General features: G+C 39.4%; 1 protein-coding gene across 2 annotated transcripts in view; it reads right to left on the reverse strand.

The window, feature by feature from the left end:
* Positions 1-307: 307 nt before the first annotated feature.
* kmt2ba (lysine (K)-specific methyltransferase 2Ba) overlaps positions 308-22671 on the reverse strand; it is a 44299-nt gene continuing 21935 nt past the window's right edge. For both annotated transcript variants that reach the window (XM_053637585.1, XM_053637584.1), the window contains exons 12-37: positions 22153-22266; positions 21884-22030; positions 21651-21743; positions 21235-21352; positions 20317-20430; positions 18113-18300; positions 17235-17336; positions 16984-17094; positions 16728-16804; positions 15797-15924; positions 15256-15335; positions 15045-15179; positions 14773-14931; positions 14572-14683; positions 13382-13460; positions 12944-13104; positions 9845-10000; positions 7300-9751; positions 7100-7219; positions 6895-7013; positions 6680-6814; positions 6298-6550; positions 4391-4498; positions 4134-4217; positions 3884-4013; positions 308-3778 (exon numbers count right to left, since the gene is read on the reverse strand). In XM_053637585.1, coding sequence (XP_053493560.1) covers positions 3503-3778; positions 3884-4013; positions 4134-4217; positions 4391-4498; positions 6298-6550; positions 6680-6814; positions 6895-7013; positions 7100-7219; positions 7300-9751; positions 9845-10000; positions 12944-13104; positions 13382-13460; positions 14572-14683; positions 14773-14931; positions 15045-15179; positions 15256-15335; positions 15797-15924; positions 16728-16804; positions 16984-17094; positions 17235-17336; positions 18113-18300; positions 20317-20430; positions 21235-21352; positions 21651-21743; positions 21884-22030; positions 22153-22266 — 5751 coding nt within the window. In that variant the 3' untranslated portion in view covers positions 308-3502. The remainder of the gene's footprint in view (positions 3779-3883; positions 4014-4133; positions 4218-4390; positions 4499-6297; positions 6551-6679; positions 6815-6894; positions 7014-7099; positions 7220-7299; positions 9752-9844; positions 10001-12943; positions 13105-13381; positions 13461-14571; positions 14684-14772; positions 14932-15044; positions 15180-15255; positions 15336-15796; positions 15925-16727; positions 16805-16983; positions 17095-17234; positions 17337-18112; positions 18301-20316; positions 20431-21234; positions 21353-21650; positions 21744-21883; positions 22031-22152; positions 22267-22671) is intronic.

The raw sequence follows: 22671 nt of genomic DNA on the forward strand, positions 1-22671 counted from the left end.
GTGAAGAAAATAATTTCACTGTGCATATGTATATGTGACCAATAAAGACTCATTTATTCTAATATTTTGAGATACTGGATTTTTGATTTCCATGAGCTGTAATCATCAAGATTAAAACAAAAAAAGGCTTGAAATATTTCACTTTATGTGCAATGAATCTAGAATATATGAAAGTGCCACTTTTTGAATTAAATTATAGAAACAAAAAGATCTTTTCCATGATATTTTTTTAGAAATTCCTATATATATACTCAGCAAAAAAAGACACGTACCTTTTCAGGAAACTGTAATTTAAAGATAATTTTGTAATAAGCTCTACAGATCTTTATTGGAAAGGGTTTAAAGTTTAAACAATGTTTTTTTCATGCTTGTTCAATGAACCATAAACAATTATTGCACATGCACCTATGGAACAGTCTTTAAGACACTAACAGTTTACAGGAAGTAGGCAATTAAGGTCACAGTTACAGTAACTTAGGACACTAAAGAGACCTTTCTACTGACTCTGAAAACACCAGAAGAAAGATGTCTAGGGTTCCTGCTCACCTGCGTGAACATGCTATAGACCTGCTGCAGGGAGGCATGAGTACTGCAGATGTGTTCAGAACAATAAACTGCAATGTCTGTAATGTAAGATGCCTGAGACAGTGCTACTGGGAGACAGGAAGGACAGAGGATCATCCTTGCAGTGGAAAATAAATGTAAACATGTGTCCCCCCAGACATGGTCGAGAACTTGCAAATGCCTTGGTGGAAGAGTGGAGTAACATCTCACAGCAAGAACTGACAAATCTGATGCAGTCCATGAGGATGAGATGCACTGTAGTACTTAAAGCAGCTGGTGGACACAACACATACTGACTATTCCTTTAATATTGACCCCTCCCCCCTCTTTGTTCAGGGACTCATTATTCCATTTCTGTTCATCAACTGTCTGTGAAACTTGTTCAGTTTATGTCAGATTATGAATATTTTTATATTAATACAAATATTTACATGTTATGAAATTTGCTGGAAATAAAAGCAGTTGAACGTGAGTGTTCTTTTTTTGCTGCGATATATAATTTTGCTAGTGATTTTGTATTGTTTGTTTTTAATTATATTTACACTGTATATATATTCTTATTCTAGCTTTTATTCTTTTACTCCACGAGTGATAATGCTACACATCCTAACTACTGTTCCCATAATTCATCATGTCATTGACTCACTTTTGCTCCATTTTTACATTGTTGTGTATTTTTGCTAGACTTATCTCAGAACAATATTATCATCTCCCAGTATTCCTGTCTGACTTAAGCTATTATATTCCATGTTCAAAAAGTCATCTTTACAACAAAACAACCTAAAGTCTACAACTATACACAATATTACCACAACTACAGTGACATCTGATCTTGCGTTGGGATTCTGGGTAATGTAGTACTGAAAAGAGACTTCTGTAATTAAAAGCGTTTTTTTTTTTTTTGTTAATTGTTGAAATCAGACTGACTTTTTAGGGTTAAGCGAGCTCATCAGTTTTCCTTTTTTATCAACTATAAAATTCTAATTCTCTCAGAAATGTAAGGTCTCCTGACACCCTCACTAACAGTAACCACTTTATCCAGGAAACACTGGTTGTTGGTGGTAATGTGACCGACCCATTCAAATCTATACCTTTTGTTAACTAATTTTATTCTACAGGCTACACAAATACAAAACATTCATGTAATAAGTTAATAAAAAAATAAAAATAAATACATTTTGTTTAAAGAGTTCTTTATTACATTTAGAACATTATAAATTAAAAAAAAAAGTGCATTAAAAAAAATCAAAATTTTGTACAACTATATACAAAGATTGCCATTGTGCCAAACAACATGGAAGCAGTTCCTCAAGCTAAATTAAGGACTCAATCCTTACTCTTCATATTGTGGAAAAAAAAACATTCTGTACACAAATACAAGTAGGGACCTGAAGCCTGTTGAAAGCGCACAAAAAAAAAACAAAACAAACAACAACAAAAAAACCTGCAGTCACATTGCATACATTTAATGCTAGTGTAGAACATGGTAGCAAAATGTTTCTGCTACTGTTCGCGGTGTTTCACTAGCCATCACTGGTCATTAGCCACTGAGGTAGTAGACTTTCAAAGTCCCTGGTATTACTTACAGAAGAGAGAATTTTTGAAAGGAATCATTCATAGCTAGAAGAAGGATGGTTCTCTCTTCAGGTTGTGTGTTTGACCTCTCGAAGTACAACAACTGTATGCTTGGACTGGTCTTCTAAATTTGCTGTGATTGCGCTGGTTACAGCTGGAAGAGTTCACAGCTTACGCTAGAAAGGTTTCAAAGTGGGGGGCGGTGCGGGGGAGCAGGGTAAACTTTCCAAAAGCACAATGAAAAATGTATAAAAACTAGATATTCGTTTAAAATTTAAGTAACTTTTCCAGCACGGACCACTGAACACATTCCATTGATATACACCCCAATATTCTTACAGTTCAAAATGGCAGGGTGAAAAATAAACTGTACAAGGATGCGACAGTAGGAAGCTGCAGTAAGTCTTACGACTTGAGCTCTGGCTAGATCTCATACGACTCGGGCGTGGTAGATAACGAGTGAATCGAAGATGTGCGTAAATTTGAGTAAAACGGAAAAAAAAGAAAGAAAGAAAGAGAAAAGCAGTGAAAATGACCTTCATTAAAAGCATTTATTCAACCATGTGCTCAGTGGAAACGTGTCATCATAATCCTCCGATTAAAATAGAGCCACAATGATAAGGTGCGAATGGTAGATTCTCCAAGATATGGAGAGCATCAAAATCAGTAGCAAGAACACATTTAAAAGTTTAAATACTGTTTGTTTTATTCTAAAGCCCTGGTCCAGCACCGTGGCTGTGAGCACTCATTAATGGGACTTTACACACGGTATCCATGTTCAACTTGATTAAAAAGGAAAATGGATTTTTTTTCCCTGTAAAAATAGAAACATAGCACAAAGGGGACTTTTCGGGACACGAAAACGGAAACCGAAAAGTCAACCGCCTTCATGTTAAGAAATGCCGATCACACTAGACGCACTCTAGCTAGATCTCCCTTATCACTTGACAGTCACCAGTGGAAGAGGGTGTTTCCTCCAAGGCACGTGAAGCCAGCTACCATATCTTTTCCTCAGAAGGTAGGAAAGAACTACTTTGATATACATGAGTTTACATACACCCAAGGTTGGTCACTGTTGATCTAATTGAAAGGGAACAAACTAATGATCCTTCTCACATCCAGACAGCACGGCCGTTTTTGATCGTCTTGGACTCCGCCTATAACGGACGGCTGCAAGTTGTATTCGAGCTTTCCTATCACATCACACCAGAAAAATGTGTTACCAGGACTAGAACTGTCCTAAAGTTTGAACAGATTTCTAACACATGAATAATCTCTATTTCAGCCACCTATTCATTTCTTCTGCCCATCTGGCACAAGCACAGTTCTTATAGATCCCTCTTTATTCGGAGCAGTAATACTCCTAGTTGAGAAAGCGTCTACATCGCCTAGCACCACAGTTACAGTGCAGCTTGTTGCTGGCATCTTCGATGGGAAATTTGTAGTCGTAGGTAAGCTCTTCACCACGGTAGATCTTCCTCAACGCAAATATGACTATGTGCTTCTGGCCTTCAACGTTAATAACCCTTGAGTAACAGTTCGGTTCACACGAGTGGTTAATAAAACGCGCTGCGTTGCCGTGCATGGTGGCGTCTACTACGTCGAAGTCGTCGATGCGGAACATGTAGCAGCCGATGTCCTAGAGGGAGTAACAGAGAGAGCGAGATAGTAATAGATGCATGAGTGTAGAAGTGTGAGAAGCAGAAAAAGACAAGAGCATAAACATATCACACATCGTACATACCTTACTGCTGTAATAGTTCTCCCGCTTGTCAGTCAGAACCGAACGGATGACAATACCAGCGTACTCGATCACCATCTCTCCAGCTTCTATGTTGCGCTTGCAGAAAAGGCCACGTCCATGAATAGCGGATCTACCAAAATAACATATCAGTTAAACCGTATGAGCACAAGTCTTCTCACAGCAATATTATGGAGGATACGATATGTTTGTGCAGATTAATATCAATTTAAATTTCATCTGGCTGCTTTACCTATAAACCCCAACAGCTTCTTTAGAGGTTTTCTCAAGATGTCTGAACCTCATCGCCATCGGCAACTCCGTGCTGGTTGCACGTCTAAAATATTTTGGAATTGAACATCAAACCATCAGGAGGCACATTCTAGTCACACATTCACACAAGTGGAGGCTGTTTAATCTATAATGCAAGATGTATTTGGATTTTTTTCTTTTTTTAAAAAAAAAAAACAACCAACCAACCAACCACATACAGTTACTGACTAAACTGACCTGCTGCATTTGAGCTTGACGTCATCCTCGTCTTCATCGCACGGCCTGCTCTCAGGAAGCTGGCGGTGTTGGGACGCCAAGAAGTTAAACATGTCGAATGTGTTTTTCCTGCAGGATAGGAAAAAGTTTTGGGGGGTTTTTTAATCACAGAATGATAAACCTGATGACAGAACTGCAGAACACCATAACCTGGTCGGAAACTGAGCAATCAGACAATTTATGGCAAGAGAGAAGAAGAAAAAGCTGTAGTTTCTAGATATCCACCTACAAGGTGTACCAACAAAGTATTTCTGTGTAAACTTTATCAGACATGGCTGGCTGAGTCAATTTATATTTGTTTTATATTCTGTAATAGGTATAACGTCAGAAAATCCACTCTTCAAGCTTCTAGGAAATAATAACTAGGTCACTAGTAGTCTATAACTTGGGTCGCAGTAAACTCATTTCCATTGTTTTCTGGGATGTAGGAGTTGACATTTTGTCATTAATATGCCAACGTTCGAGAAATATGATGGGCAAGCTGCTCAATGGGATAGCATTCCTTGGATAGTTTGCATAAGTTAAATTCTCATCATATTACACTTCCAAAAAAAAAAAAAAGAAAAAACCCCCAAGTAATAAATCCATCATTTCATTCTCAAAATATAGAGCTTCACATGTGACGGGGACAGGAGTCTGTATCTCTATTATGGAAAAGTGTTTGACAATTAAACTGTTTACCACGTTTTGTACTCAGCAAAAATGTAAACATCTATGCTGATCAAGTGAGTAGTAGGTAGGTGTAGTAGGGGATGAAATTAAGGCACACTCCACCACCACCAAGAAGTCTAATCCATTTGACCTTGCTGTGATTTTGACCCTGCTCAGTCCATACAGAATTTCATGGAGGGTGTTTTTTTTGTGCAATTGTTGCGGCCAAAAATGTTTGATTTTACTGTGGATTTTTTTTTCCGAAATTTGCGATGCAACTTGGAGTTTTTTTGTGCTTTTTTTTTTTTTTTTAAACAGAAAACTACTTGAATTGGCGCAAATGCATGAAATTGTTTTGCATGCTCTTTCACAGTGAGGTTTGTTGTTAAATGAGACCTTTTAACTGTACTGTTCAACGCACGTGAATTGAAGAGGGATGCGTGTTGTGATTACGTCACATGACGCGTCTTGGCCCAAATCTGCGGAAAATCTGGGGTAAAAATCAGAAGCTCCTCTGAACATTGCAGAGTTTGCTTGTATTTCCTCATTTGTAAGTCGCTCTATAAAAGCGTCTGCTAAATGAATAAATGTAAATGTAAATGTGATGTTGGCTTCTGCAATCGCAAAATCCTGGAGAGACTCTGTGTGTTCAATTCCAAAATATACTCAGTTTATAATCTGCTGGTTACGAAGATAATTCCAAGTAAATCCTACAAAAATTCAAACACTCTTTGTTGAGATGTCGTGAAAACAAGAATCTCAGACACTCACACAAACGGGCACGAATCCCGAAAACATAACGCCTCCAAAACGAATGTATGACTGGTTAAATATTTGCTAGCCGGAAGTTAGAGGCAAGGTTTCTGCCGTTGTGACATCATAAAGGCAGATAGATGGTGATCGATATACTGTGTGCCACTGTGTGTGTAATACCAGTCATACCAGTACTTCCAAAGCCATACCCCTAACATCAATGCACAGATCATATTCACTTGGCTTGGACTTAGAAACCTTTTATAATAAAAATGAATGTTATTGCACAAGTGTCTAATTTTATGGTTCAACATTATTTTGCAGTTTGCTTGTAAAAGAAATAAAATAAAAAGCACCCATTAATCTATGGACAGCTTTATTGTACCTAGTGGCCTTGCAAGACTGTATGAACACCTTATATATCAAATATATGATGAAAACTGAATTCTTTTACTGGTTTATACCTTGTATAGATTTCAGCACGAGCACAGCCGCTAGGGTTTATCGGTAGCTCCTCCTCAGATTTTTCTTGTTGGTGGAAACGGAAGCGGTGGTTGTAGCACTGTGCGGCCCCCTGCAGCTGCTCCAGCAAGAACAGTACAGCATCGTGAAGGACACCCAGTAACCTGGCACCACGTATCCTGCCCAGCGGCAGCTGCTCAAGCCTGTAGCCTGTCCGTGCCTCTTGGACGCCGTCCATCACTGCCTTCCAAGCCACTAAAGCAGTCGAGAGAGAAGAAACTGAAACTCTTCACCCAGAACCCGTCAGCATTATGCGGTCACATAATAGCACATTTGTGTTTGTTTATTTATCTATACCATGGCACTGCAGATTAAGTTTCGTACCCTCTATGCTATCTGCCTCGACACTGAAGCCATCATCACTAGTAATTTTGAACAACAGGTGAGGCTTATCCTGACTGGAACAAACATCCTGGTCGTCCTTAAATGGTGATGAAGAATCCTCGTCGGAACTCCATCCTGAGAGGAAAACGTTTCAACGTTCAGGAATACTTGCGAATAAATAAATAAATTACAATACAACGATGTTTCAAAAATACCTGAACAAGGGCCCCAGTCAGACAAGTCACTGTTTCTGGAGCTGACCCATGCATGATTTTTGTCATGGTTGCTTTCGCTTTCCTGCAGTTCACAGGGTTCACATTCCTTTGGAATACTTCTATAAAAAGCAAACAGAGTGAAGCAGGTCTAGAGACAGTAACTGTAAAAGTAGTAGTAAAAGTGCATATGAATTTAATAGCGAACCTTTTGATTTCAGATTCTTTGGCTTCGTTATTCTTTGGTTCACAAAGATTTTCAACTTCTGGTGGATTAAAATGCAGCACCTCCTTAATGGTTGGGGCTTTAATGCGGACTCCGATCGATCTAGTATTGAGGAAGGATCTTATTATTATTATTGTTTCAGCATAAGAACACGTTTAATTCCTTGTAACAGTCCGACTAACCTGTTTAGATCGTCCTGAGAGCTAAGAACTGTTGGCTCTATGGAGGTGGTCTTGCATTGTTTTACACCAGTTCGTTCCGATGCTGACGACACCCTCTTGACCCTGACCTGAGGTCTTGAATGGGACAGAATGTTGGGCTTTGTTTGGCAATGCAATCCTGGAAAATGTTTAACCCCCTCAGGAGACTGTAGCTTATTAAGGTATGGGTGGATCTGCAAGTGGGAAGGGCTCAGCACCATGTCCCTGTGGCTTGCCATGGCTCTCTCAATTATTGCCTGTGCATCCTCCCCTTGGATCCTTTCTAACTCTGCTGTACTTGGCACTGATATATTCTTGAGCTTTACACCACTGGTTCCTCTCATAGGTATACTGCTGATTTGCACTGCTGAAGATTTCTGAGGTAGTCTCCTGATCAAAACTTTAGTTGATGGCGCTGCACCATTGGTGTATGATAATACTTGTGTGGTTGGACCTTGGCTGGGGCTTGCTTGTGGTACTGGATTCACCACGACTCTGGGGACAGCTCTATGAATGAGGTTATGACTGTGGATGAGCTTAGCAATCTGGCTGATCTGGCTGTAAGAAGGTGAAGTAGCACTAGGGACCTGGTAACTATTGGTCTGTGGGTCTTTTATTAAAATTTGACCAGCGCGGTTGACGAGCAAAACTTGCGGGCTAGACAATGCACCAGTCGCACTTGTTTTTGTAGAGGTAGGAAGGCGGATGGCAAGAGGTCTGCTTTTTGTTGCATCCTTGAGCTGAGTCCCCAGACCATTAATTACAACCGGCGTGGAAGTGACCACATGATTTCTTTGTGGAAAAACTGAGAGAGCAGCTGAAGTGGAAATGCTGTTAACAGGTAAAGACAGAGGCAATGACGTGATTGCAGGTACAGCCATGCTGATGACTCGGTGTTGTGTAACAGGCTGTGGGATAATAAAACGTCTATGTGGGGCTAGAGTAGAAGTGATAATTCGCACTTTTCCAACACTGCTCACAGGAGGTGGTTCTGGAAAGACGATTTTCTCTGGCCCTTTCTCATCTGTGCCCGAGTGCTCATCTTGAGCAGAGACATCATTAGAAGGATCCAGCACCACCTCGTTCAAGTGATCCAGTGGCTCGCTGTCCAATAGAACATCCTCGTGTCCGGCAAGTAGGTCACCACGCGTGTCAAACACGGGAGACGATAAAACAACATTTTGTATATCTGTCTCAGGGGTCAGCTGCATCTCTTGCGCTATTAAATCCTTCATAGACGTACCTTCTTCTGGTGTGAATACCTCAACCATGGAGTCAACAATCATGTCATCACTCTTCTGCAAGAATGCCGATCCCGGACATTTCTCCAACATAGCTGGCCCGTCACCCATATGTAAGGACTCAGCTTTGCCAGTGCAAACTAGCCTGCTTCCAGTGGCACCCTTTGTTGTGTCCTGACTATGATAACTATTTCCTATATCCTGAGTGTTGTCCTCCCCACTGGCTTCCCCTGCATCGCTTTCTGAATTGTTGTCTGCTCCGTCCAGTTGAGAGATCGACTGCGAGGTAGGAAGGAGCGTTAACCCAGTCTGTGCGGAATCCTTAGCAGAATCACAGACTACTACTGTGCGAGAGAAATTAAAGTAATGATCAGAGCCTTCATCCGTTGACTCTTGCTCCATTTGCTCTTCAGCAGCTGAAAGTCCAGAAAAATCCTTTATTCTGGAGCTGTATCGACTGGCACCTGCGGCTGAAACTTGATTTTCATCGACCAAGCCATTTCCTTCAGTCAAGAACCCCTGTCCCTGCTCTACCACATCTGCCCCACTGCCATGCTGGCCAAAGTGCAAGGCCACGTTCTCATTTAGCAAGGCCTCATCGAATTCAAGCTTTTCATTCAACACAGAGGCAACGGCTACATCTGTGTCGGTATCAAACGGTGTAGACAGCAGCAACTGGTCTGACGACAGCGGTACTGTGTCACAATCATTCATAACTGCAATCATGGAGATGCCTTCCTCTGGCATTCCAGCGGCATCTTCAGGCTCTAAAGAGGCAGAGAAATCTTGAGGTACTTCTGCGGACTCTTGTGGCGTTACTTTTAAATGCTGCTGGATCTTTGGAGAGTGACATGGTGACAAGACGAAAGTTGAAGGGGGGCTCGCAGTTGCAACTGCACCTTGCCGAGGGGAGTATGCTGAAGTAGCACTGGAAGGGGAGGAAGGAGGGCGGCCCCTGCGGCGAGGTGACACAGAGCTCATTGGGTTTTCAAGAGTGCCGAGTGGAGAGACAGACGAGCTAAATGGGAGCGATCTGGGGTGAAGACCAGCTCCTGAGCACAATTTCACTGGCCCAGAGGAGGATGCATGGGGAGGTGAGGCATTACGGCTACGTAAAGAAATCCTTCTTGAACGGCGTGTCTCGTCAAGATCACTGATGGTCAGGATGTGATGGGAAGTGGAAACTGCAGTCCCTATGGATGGGGAAACATGTATATTACAATAAAATGTCAGCATATACCAAAATAGATTTTTATTTTACTGTTACGTTTGGGAGGAACACACACCTGGTGAGGGCAATGGTCTGAATGTCCCACCAGCCGGTCTCCTGTTGTGAGGGTGCCCAGGAGTTTTATATCCTGTTCCTGAGTCCAGTTTGGAGTCGGGAGATGGGGTGCTGGGGCTAAGCTTCATGGCAAGACCAGCCTCTGTGGTGTCTATATCTAAGAAACAAATATTTCTGGTAAGTCTTTAAGTGTTTTCGGTTATCTCGGTCACACAGTATATTAAGTCTTGATGACTAGATTGCATTCAGCTCAGGATGATGTATCCATGACTCATCCAAAAGGCTTTGCCAAGTCTACTAAATTTTGAGAAAGCACTACTATGTAAACATTTGAACAAGTTGATAGCTGGTATCAAAACATCCCTCTTGGTCCAGAAATGTTGTACGAGGACAGCATTTTGAAGACAAAAAATGTAGAAGTGGTCAAGTAAAATAGGCCATCTATATCAAACTGCAACAGCCAAGTCCTGAACTTTGTTATTACTTCGTTACAGTGCAGTCTTTACATTATCCTCAGACTGGTTTTAACTGGTTTCAGGTCTGAATCTTGCAGTGATCCCTAGCACCATTTAGCAGAAGTCCAATCACCAAGACTTACTACCGGGAAACAATACTGACCAATGTTTGTAAAGAAAGGCAGAGACATAGGTTTATATATTATATATATATATATATATATATATATATATATAAAATCTAATGTAACCAACAGAGGTCAACCGGTTGCGTCCGTTGCGGGAGTGGCTGGGAAGGGTCCACTGTCATTATACAGTACGAGAGCGGCCTCTAGAGGCGAAATAAAAACTATCACTGACCAATTTTGTTGTGTTCTTTGAAGCGTTTTTCGACTCATTTTGCAAGTCTCTATTTTTAATTGTTATTTGGAGTGTTACTTTTTGGTTCAGTTTGGTTGAATACCTTTTATTTACTTTATTTATTAAGAGTTCATTTTATATACACACACAGACACACACATACATATAAATATAATTTTTTTAAAAAGTACAGTACATTTTCATGGTGCAGTCAGTACTGCTTATTTTTGTAATGAAGTTCAGCAATATTTTACTTTGCGTGTTATGTTTTCATTCAGTATCAAATTATTAAAACTAACAGTTGATTAATCGGTTATCGGCAGGTCCTGCCCAACTTAGTTATCAGTAAAATCTACTATCAGTCGACCTCTAATAACCAACTCAAGTAGGGCTGCAACAACTAAACGATAAAATCGATAATTAAAATAATCGACAACGAAGTTGGGTCTGTCACGTCACTGTGGATAACCCTTCAAACAAACTGGTAAGTGTATTAACGCGGCTTGTCGTGTCGGATGCTGCGACAGATGCGTGTGCTGTTTAATGTGTTCCAGACATGTTTTCTTAAGCGCAGAAATTACATTTATATCCTTTATATTCTTATCTGTAAATGTTAGAAATTCACACCAGTATTTGTTTTACATAAAGTCTCGTCCTGACAGCGAGTGAGTCTCCATTACACTTCACTGAACGAGCCCACGCATATGCGCCAATCAAAGATCACGCAGTAGAAAGGAAGCACAATAACTCTGACTAAAATATTTATTATGATCAAATATGTTGTTTGATGGTAGAAACTTTAGTTTAGAAACTAAAGTAATTGTGTTTTTGAGAGCAGTAACTGTGATGGGGTCATAACATGTAATTGTTTATAAATGTAAGAAGTGTCAAACATTTACAGAATAAAGTAACATGTTACTGTGTTCAGATGAGTGAATGTGTTACTGCAGAATATTCAACCTCTTACCAGTTAACACTTAATTTGTGCTTTTGTTTTTCTTTTTTAGCATTTTTGATATCATGATTTAACTTTGCTTTGAACCTTGTGCACAATCAGTTGTTTTTTGTTTTCAAAATATAATGTTAATATCCTTTGCACAATGTATAGCATAACCCACATGGATACATTTAATACCTTTTCATACCCTTCAATTTGCACAATGTTTTTGAAATAACGTTTTTTTGGTTGTTTGTTTAAATACAGTAAATAAAAATTGGCCTTTTAACCCAACTAATCGAATAATCAAAGAAATAATCAACAGATTAATCAATTATCTAAGTAATCGTTAGTTGCAGCCCTAAACTCTGGAAAACGGTCTACTTTTTAAGTGACTTGTCCCAATTATACCTGGTGGTATATCATTTGAGTGTGAGAAGAATTAATATGACTGGCTACAAGTACCAGGTAGAAAAGAATAAACTGGTGTTTCCGGCTTATTTGATTCACAATTTGGAAAAAAAAATTGTGACAAAAAATGGAGGCGCAATTCTACTGAAGTTATGTCCCTATAAATGTAATTCAATTTATATAGCACTTGTAAGTCTGTCTCCTTCTCATCCTTCAAAATACCCACTTAGGTACCATTCATATATCGCGTCTTTTGCACGCTCAAGTTCGTTATTTTAAATGTAGACATGCGGCATCTCTTTTTCGAGATGAAAAAAAAACCCCAACTTTTCAGAATGCTGCAAGCGCACCGCAGGTCATGTGACAAAAACCGACCTATCAGCTTCACCCTTTCCGTAAACAACACTGAAAGCTCAGCCGAGATGGAGGAACAGCTGATCATGGCTGTTCAGGGAAACCCAGAGATGTACCATTTGTCAACTGCCTATTATTCAGACGGAGCTTTGGGATTAGTTGGTGAAATACTGTGTTTTCTAAGTGCTTGAAGGATAGGGTGCACCCAAACACAGCATTTGTTTTTCTCTTCTCCGTAAATAAATCTAGTAGAAGAGCTACTGCAAGGGATGCTGTAAATCCATCCTGTGCTAAAACTTACTCGTCGTCATGGAGAGCGCAGCTCATGGTCGCTTAGCAACCCGAGCGCTTCAGAAAGAAGGTGAAAGCGGCATGGCTGCGTTTTCCACGCATTTTAGGCGCAACATGTGAATGGCCCCTTAAGCTATTGAATCCAAGCATATAGTTGACACATGACTCAATGAAAGCAAAAGCGAAACACTTTAAAGCAAGTTCTTACTTTTTGACCTTTCTGACTTCCTTTCTTAATTCAATTTTACAATAAACAATGATAGATAAGATGTGAAGCTTAAAATAAACTCACCTTCATGGTATTTGGGGCTGTGTGCAATAGTGCAGTTCTCTCCCTGGTATTGTGCTAGATATGGAGTTTTCCTTGCTGATGATGGCTGTACATCAGTCACCCTGCAGGTGTACTTGCATGGCTTTCGTGGGTCGACTGTGCTCCAGTACCACCGAGTGCACCTGAAATGAATGAATTAATTGAAAAAAAAAGTTTTTTTAAAAAGACGACGACACCAATGACCTTCTGAAGAATACTGCTAGTTGTCAAGATATTTCTAGCAGCAAATTAAAAGAAAGGAGCAACAGATTTATTAGATAAACACTTTGAAATGAAATGGGCTGTATAAATGTACGGTAATGGATAATGTACGCACAGTTACATTGCATCTTGCATAATATGTGTAACAGATGCACGTGGTAATTCCTGTTAAAAATGTTAAAGCAATATATTACTTACTGGTAACCCACAGGATACAATTTTCCTGCATTTGCAGATAACTCAGTGAGCACACCCAATTTGTGTATCTGTAAAGAGCCTATATGGGGAAACCAAAATAAGGTTATGATTAGAGATGCACCGATGTATCGGCCAATAATCAGCATCGGCCGATAGTTTAAAAACATCCGATGATCAGAGCCGATTAAATCCTGTCAATAAAAAGTGGGCGGGAAAGCGCATGGAATTTGTGCTGCGTGTACAGATGATGTTTCTTGTGTGGCATTACTTTGAATTGAGTGACAATGATGACAAAACTGCAGTTCGTAAGCTCGGCACTGCTAAAATGTTACACCACAAGCTGCAGCAGAGCAGAAGCAGTGTGTATTTTTTTTCAGCGTGCACGTTACCGGAGGAGTGCTTTTACACCGGACACTGCAGCAGGAGTTCAGCATGGAGTTAATTTAATTTTTTTTTTGCTGCACTGCTCGCACGGAATTACAGCGCCAGTACACCGGTTAAAAATTTAAATAAAGATGAGTTTACCAAAAAAGGTATAGGTATATATTTATATATATATATATATATATATACACACACACACATATATATATTATATATATATATATATATATATATATAAATAAAAAAGTTTATATTATATATTACCAGTTTGATGTTAATGATGACGTAGAATCGCTTTTGTTTGTGGTGAGTGAATGTGAGACTAAGAGGTTTTCTAGAATTCAGTCAATGTTAATATGAATTAATAACAGTCAATAAATTAAGAAATCTTAATTTAATCTTCAGAATTTAGTTCATGTGTTGATGTTAATTAGAGTAATGTGTTTTCTGTTTATGAGACCAGTTACTGTGAAACAACCGGTTGAAATGGAGAGAATAAAGTTTTTATTTGCATTTCCTTCAGAATTGTGGAATTAATTATTATTAATTTAAAAGAAGGCATAAAAGGCAGAACTATCGGCATCGGCCGGTATCACTCTGAATAAACGGTTATCGGTATCGGCTGAGAAATTCTGCATCGGTGCATCTCTAGTTATGATAATATGCAGATCAGAAAATCTATTTGATGCACTTAAGCTGCTACGAATACAGATTTACACATTGGTGACTAACGTGTTCACATCAGGGGAAGTGGTATATGATTTAACAGTTTCTTTTTTAGATTAAAATCCTATTGGTTTACATACCAATCATGACATTAATGGACTCTGGTTCCAAGCCTGTTAAAAACTTCCTTCGAAGGTTAATGCCTTCAAAATCTACGTAGACTCGTCTGAGAACCTCAAATCCGTTCATCACCTATAAAAGAGGAAATTGCTCATCTCATTCACAGAAACGTAAGAGTGTGGGTTAAGAAGAAATGTGAACAATTTTGCTCGACATGAAACCTTGTTGCTGACGAGGTCACGATGTTTGTAACAGTAGACCTTCTTATCGCTTTGAAAGACACAATGGCTGGCACGAGCGCACATGAAGTGGTAATTACTCTGACAGGAAGAGAGACAGCAGCCCACTGTTGCTCCGGCCTGACTGCACCGCTCGCAACGCTGTAGAGAAATGAGAGAATTCGTTTCAAGTGTCAACTTAGAGCTGCCTTTGGTTTTGAATTTTTTCAAACCCGTTAAGAGGAAAGGCCACTTTGAAATGAATTGGTACTTACCATGAAACGTCCTCTGGCCACAGCACTGTGCACATGCAACAAAGCACCCCGGACTTCCTGCACCTCAGCCGACCAGATGCAGCAGTTTACATGAGCCCACTCATTTTGGCCCAGGTACAGCAGCCTGCCTGCGTCCTGTAAATACAGTTATCAGACAGCTGCATACAGAAGGTACATAATGATAATAATCACCATAACATGACTAACTTACAGTGGGTTTGGCATCACCCTGCTGCTGACAAAGAGAGCAGTGTCTTTCATCTACATCACATCGGTTGATGTTCTGAGGATCTGCAATTCGATGAGACACATTTACATTTACGGCATTTGGCAGACGGCCGTATCCAGAGCGACTTACGTTTATCTCATTTATACAACTGAGCAATTGAGGGTTAAGGGCCTTGCTTAAGGGTCCAACAATGGTAGCTTAGAGTGCTGGGGCTTGAACTGCTGTCCTTCTGATCAGTAACCCAGAGCCTTTAACCACTGAGCCACTACTGCCTTCGACATATATACAAGGCATTACAGACAAAATTCAGAGGTTGAACAAAGCTTTCTAACAAATGTTATGTGCTGTTAAGGAGCCTTTATAATATGTATTTGAGGTTCCTTGTCAGCTGGGAAGAAAACCTGTAGTCACATGTGCAAAACACTGGGCCTGATGCGAATTCCAAATGATCTGTGTAACTTAGTCATTAAAACAAACCAACCAAGCTGAAAACAGTCTACCACAACAGACCACCGACGTTCACCTTCTCCTTGTGCTTTTAAATGAAGGTTTTCTTGGTTCTCGTTTGCTGTAGCATGGTTGTGCTCCTCCAACCACTGGGCGTAACTGTGCTCTTCAGACGGTGGGATTATTGCCTCTGGGAGCATAGCACTGCGAAATGAGATGGAACATTTCATGCAAAATTTTAAGTCTACCAAAGAACTTGACTAGCACTTCCTATTCATGTGGTACTTGAGTCCATTTAATGCTTAGACCCTAACTGTATTCAAAACTTTCTTTTTATTATTATTGGTATTATTTTATTATTATTACTACTACATTTACTTTTATTACAATTACTACAAAACAATCTAATGTCTAACTTATACATGTCCTCATTTTTCCCCTCTAATGCAACTACTAACAGAATATTTCAGTCAGCGCCGATGTATTCCTAGGTGTCTGCATGTGGATGTTCTCAATTCTGACCACAGGTTTTCAACAGGGTTCGGTTTGGAAGTGACCAAGTTCTTTTTAGAATTCCTGCAACCATCTGGATTTCCATTTGTAGTCAGAATTTTCCAATACATCAATTTGAGTTGTATGTAATGGTTATTTTACGTAAGCGGTTAAAATTTCCAGAGTCAGCAAAGGTGCCGATACTTTCGTAGCAGCCTTTTTGCCATCAAGCGTTTTATGAATATATATTACGTTGTAAATGTTTTCAGTTGGGCCTTTGGATTGTTTCAGGATGGATATATATGGATGGAGATATATATATATATATCCATTAGAACTCTTTATGCAGTGTATTTGCTGGGGTATTGTGTGTACAGTACTATAAAAAGAATATATGATTAATCAGATATTTGTACAATATTCTTTAACACCAATATCTGCTGTTTATAGCATGATCAATTATTTATTTATTTATTTATTTATTTATTTTTTTACACACTGGAAGAAATAATTACCTTGGGAATTCCTTCATTACAGGCTTCCATGCTTTAGGGTCCTGACTGTTGAACCAACTGAAAGTTTGCTCCAGTAACTGCAAAAACAATATACATGTTTATTGAAAAACTAATTACACAAGGCCAAATTATTTCATGATAATTAGTCATGACTGACTAACCCACAAGGCTTTATATAGCAAAGAGCTTTAAGTTATAATAACAGCATTAAATATTTAAATCTGATTTGAATAAATATTTGTATAATTTGGTTTACTTTTATATATAAAGTTTTGGCTTGGTGGGTGGGCCTCTGTTCTTCTGGAAGTGGTTCTTCTTGCTGTAGCTGCTTTACCAGTACAGTCGCCACATCCTCATGAAATGCTTTCTGTTCAGACAAAATACAAGCATTTTAAACTCCTTAAATAAATTCAGCAAAATTGCATGTAGCTCGTTAACTTGAAAAAGTAGTGTTCTGGTGTCAGTCGCAGGAAGGTGAATTGGCTTAGTTTCACTTAATGGACTCACCAAGGAAGTGTACAAGCCTTCTTCAAGCTTCTTCCTCACAGCATGAAGATCACAAACCACCTTCCTACTCTTTATACTGTCAGCATCAGAACAGGCCTCACACTGGTTCAGATATCACAAACGCATGGGTAAACAATTCAGCTTAACAATTCAACATGCCTTAAGGCAGGGTTTCCAAAACTTTTTTGGGCAAACAACCCCAAAAGCCCTGGTTCAGATGTAGAGGTCAACCGATAGTTATAGTTATCGGTAAAATCCACTAGGTTGGGCAGTACCTGCCAGTAAATGATTAATCAGATAGTTTTTAAACCTGATACTGAACGAAAACATAAATCAAATAAATGATATACATCCAAACTAAAGCAAAAAGTAACGTTCCAAATGACAAATAAAAATAGAGCCATCCAAAATGAAAAAAACAACAACAAAACACCACAACACAATTTGTCAGTGATAGTTTTTATTTCGCCTCTAAAGGCCGTTCTCTACCGCAGACGGCAATCCACCACCACAGTGGTGCGGTTGTCATGACCACGGTCACAGCCCTATCTAAAACAGTACGCAAGTTTGCGATTTGATTAAAGTCTGAAATAGCACGTACGCATCTTGTAGTAATGTTTCAAAATATTAGCACACAATATCCCTCTTTAATGTTTCTACTATTACATTTGTAAAATAAATGAGGAGATCCACTTTTTCTTTTGCGACCGTGTTTATAAATCTAGCCCCTACTTTGGAAACCCCTGCTTTAAGCTAATATGGATTAAAAAAACAAAACAGTAAGACAGGAATAGAAAGAAATTTGTATCCTTAAATAAAGACTTGAATACTACAGGAGAGAGAGAGAGAGAGAGAGAGAGAGAGAGAGAGAACCTTACCTTTGAGCATTTCTGGAGGTGACAGGTGGTCAGGGAGCTCATTAAACCATTCATGATCTTTTCTAGACCACTGCGCAGTACACTCTGCACCACCTCCTGCCAGCCACTAGGGAAGATCTTACTGCAGGCTGCGCAGGAGAACACCAAACTTTTCCCCCGCAGCCTCTTCAGAATCTCATGCAAGTCATCTGATGGGAAATAGAAGAATGGCAATGACATTTTTTTTTTAAATGTTGAAAAGCAGAGAGTATAGTCCTACTACATAATTTTAATATTCAAATATCTGTACGAGTAAATGAACAGATATTTGGTTAACTGCTAGCAGCGCATGTGTTTATGTGCTTGACAGATGATTTATAGAGAAATAATGAACATTATTTCATTAACGTAATGTCGGCTGAATACTTTAGCCTGGGAAAATTCTTACTACAGGAGCGCAGGAGTGAAAGTCTCACTGGCAAACCCTGTGTGATCGCAGTGAAAGCGTATGTTTATAATGTGATGCTTGGTACTGATACAATGACTCTAGCTATATTTCCATCCAAGTTGTGAATTAACCTTCTTACCCTGTATGGCCGAAAAACTGGCTTGCCCGTCTTTGATCTATTCCCGTAAGGATGATATACCGGTTTGGTCGTCTATGCCAAATCCCCGTAAGGCCGATATAGAGGATTTACAGTGTAAACGTTATCCCCGTAAGGCCGGTGTACCGGAATTACTCAGCTATGATTCCTTACTTATTTAATTATTTTTTAACCCGGAAGGTTGATGACGTCATGACGTGATTATGACATTACGCCGTCATTACGATGAAGCTGATCCAAGCGTGAATATTGGTGTAATTGTAGAAGTGAACTAAAAATGCCAAAGCGAAAAGCCAATCGTGTTCCAGCTAAAGTTACACCTACAGTGAACACAGGTACATCTAAAACAGTGAAAAAAAAGAAAACATACACAGTTACACAGGCGAGAGCGAGGATTCTAGATAGTGACAGCAGTGAAAGTTCAGGCGATGTTGAAACCGAAACCGATAGAGACGCAAACTCTCCTGATTAAGACCCTGATCCGTCTTCATCTTCAGCATCAAACAGTGCGACTGATACTGCAGGGGTCTGGAGTCATAACCTGACCATCTCTGTGCATTCGTGAAAACACTACCTGCTGGTCTGATTATCACCAGAAACTTGACTTTTGGCGCTAAAATGCATTTATTTATTTATTATTTACTTGAATTTATTCAAAGGCATTGACCACGCTGATGCTCGTATGGTACTTCTAAATGAGTATAAGGATTTTAGCGAGCATTTTTTTGTAAATTCTCTAGTTAAGAATTGTGCTCCAAGTTTAGTAAAAACACTGAACTGCTTCATTGTCAAAGTAATATTACACAAATACATTATTATAAGTTGTTTCAAGGCCTAAAAATGTTAAAATTAAAATGTTGATTTTGGCCCAGGAACTCAGGGTTGGCGTGCTGTTTCTCTGGGGAATATAGGGTTATGGGACATAATACTGTGGGAACTTAGGGGTAAGAGGGTTAAACTTAGGAGAAAATTTTGGACATTGAGTGAAACATTTGCGAATAAAGCACCGCGTGTTCAAGAGAACAAAATCATTGTTTCTGGGGAAACGGGGAACGTCGACTATCTGTCCAAACGTGCCCCTCTCTTTCTCTCTCTGCCATATTTATTTTTCTGAGCCAATTATCCAGTCACATGATTTATTCAGGAAAAGTCACATGAAATTTTGATGCGTATTTATTCTGTAAATGCGCTTCCATCATATATTATGCGCTAGTCTTCTTATCGAATAAAAAAAAAATGATCCGTATTTTTTTTTATATGCCTTTTGGAGATTTTATTCACATCTGGTGTTTTCATTTTCCATCCAGCGTTTTTTTTTTTTTTTTTAAATGCAATATCCCTAAATTCGCATAAAAGTACGTTTATGGAAACAGCTTGTGTGTCATCATATCCCGTAACGAACTGTAGCGTTCCCTTTGAAAATTGTTTAGGTAATGAATACTCGTGGACATCTCAATTCGAAGGCATTCGAATACCTGTACACACTCCTAATGCTTACCACCAGAATTTAAAGTCAATAAAGTAGTCACATTGTGCTGGAATGTGGCAACATGTCAATTTTCGCTTAGTGAAATTACTGACACAGCAAGCATTTTTCCCCAGACACACAAAGATACCGACCTGTGAGTCCCTCACACTTGGGATGGACCCAGTGGGCACATCGAGCACACTGCATCATCTTCATGTCAAACTCAATCTCAGGATAGCACTTGAGACACACTGTGCAGAAATTTCCTGCAAAATTGTGAAATAAACGTCAAAAAGATTAACGCAGTGTTACCGTAACACGGGGGGAAAAAAACATGCAATTATTAAAAACAATGTTACATGCTGCCAAATCACTTTTTAAAGCACATACTGAATGCTTTACATACTGTATGTAAATGTACATCCATAACCTCTTAAAAAAGTCATAATACAATGGGGTTGGGGGGGCGGGGGGCGCCTTGGGAGAAACGACCCATTTTGCTATATGACCTTCCTAAAACAGAAGCAAAAATATGTGCATATGATTATTATTGTATTATAACATTCGTCCTGCTTTGTTTACTTAAGACTTAATTTTTTTGACGATCATATTCGAGGTTACTTTTGATTTGGGGAGTTTAAAAAAAGTGTCAAGACCCAATATCAAGATCAACTTAACGCTTTTTTAACAAAATGTCTTCCAAAATTTTTCATACTTAGTTTATACATTATAGATAGCCTTAAAGAATGCCTTTGACAAAAGAAGAGTGTATAGAAATCATTCTCATGGCTGGATCGCAAGGTTACGATGGACTTCAACAGGAAACATGGTGAGCCCATCTCTCTCACACACACGCCACCGTCGCCAAACTTAAATTCAAAACGACTGGAAGTGTTGCGGACCGACCGAGAAGAAGGGGACGTCCGCGACACGGACATCATAGTCCCCTACAATATGTATGGAGCATGTTGAGACGCCCTGTATTATTCTTGTGTGATTACCCTGCTTCAAATCATAGTTCATACGGAAGTGGTTGTAGTATCTGTATTCATGCAGTGTTAAAGCAGTACCTTGTTTGTGGAGGTTACTGCAGTCAGGGCAGAGATCCAGCTCGTGATTCCAAGACGTGCTCCAGGATTTCCCAGGTGTCACCCCACAGCTTTTGCACCGAATACACAACATACATACCTACAAACAATTCAGATTCACAAAATATACATTATACATTATATATATATATATATATATATATATATATATATATATATATACACACACACACATTATATTATTTATATATATATATATATATATATATATATATATATATATATATATATATATATATATATATATATATATATATACACACACATATACATATATATACACACACACACACACACACACACACATTATTTCTACAGCAACAGCACACACATAGGGACCGGGAAAATCAGCACACTGCGTTAGAACTGCAACTTACCCAAGGCGTGGTACACTTTCCAGGTTTGGGATATGTGGGCCCTAGGCATGATGGGTGGTAACAATAAAAGCACCTTCTGCATTGTAAAACCGGCTACAGGAGAGAAACAAACAAGACTGGAGTGTAAAGTGAACATATTCATAACATATTCGACTCTACAGCAAATACCGAGTAACAGCAAATGGCCTTTCAGCCTGGATACATGCAGTGAGAAAATCAGCAGATGTTCGTACCTTTCCCGCTTTGCCCTTACGACCACAGACGTGGCAGAATTTGCATCGCCTACAACACCAGTTGTGCTGATTTTCGTTCTGTGGACGGTCGTCTACTGGAAGGCAGAAGCGGTGGAAGGGCTCACAGCACATCTGACAAAATATCATCTGAAAGACAAGAAGGGTTGAGCTGTAACGTTTCACACATTCACACTAATTTTCATTTTGAATCTTTAAACCCATGCTGAGTGAACAATATGTGCTACAGTTAGTTATATGTGCACCCTTACATTGTGATGGCCTTTACTAGCACACAGCAGACACACACACTCCACTGTGATCGGAACAGATGTGAGGACACTCAGACCCCCCATCGCCCAGACGTTCTGAATGTTGCAGTCCTCCTAAAAAACGAACAAAAAAAAAAGATTAACACATAGCAGGTGTGAGACTCAAAGTCTTTTCACAATTGTAATGGTTCATTCATCCAAGGTGAAGTCCGGTGTGGTTTTTCCTGGTAAGTTGCTCATTTTGATGTCTAAGCTAGCTCGTCGTACCGATATTATAACTAGCAAACCAACATGAGTGAAGAAAGAGATGACATTATCCAAGGCAGCTAACTCTAGGTGCATTTCGCAATTTACTGACTGTACGACCTTCGTGAACACTCAAAGTAACTTGAGAAGAAAGGTTAGCTATGGAGCGGAGCACGAGTGGAGCATAAAAGAGGACTTCTCCATTCAGATGACTGCAGGTGTCAGAGCTAGATGAACATCATGGAGAGGCAGTGTTGAGTATAAAATGTTTTT

Source organism: Ictalurus furcatus, chromosome 12 (assembly GCF_023375685.1).
Source record: "Ictalurus furcatus strain D&B chromosome 12, Billie_1.0, whole genome shotgun sequence".
In the NCBI taxonomy this organism is placed as follows: Eukaryota; Metazoa; Chordata; class Actinopteri; order Siluriformes; family Ictaluridae; genus Ictalurus; species Ictalurus furcatus.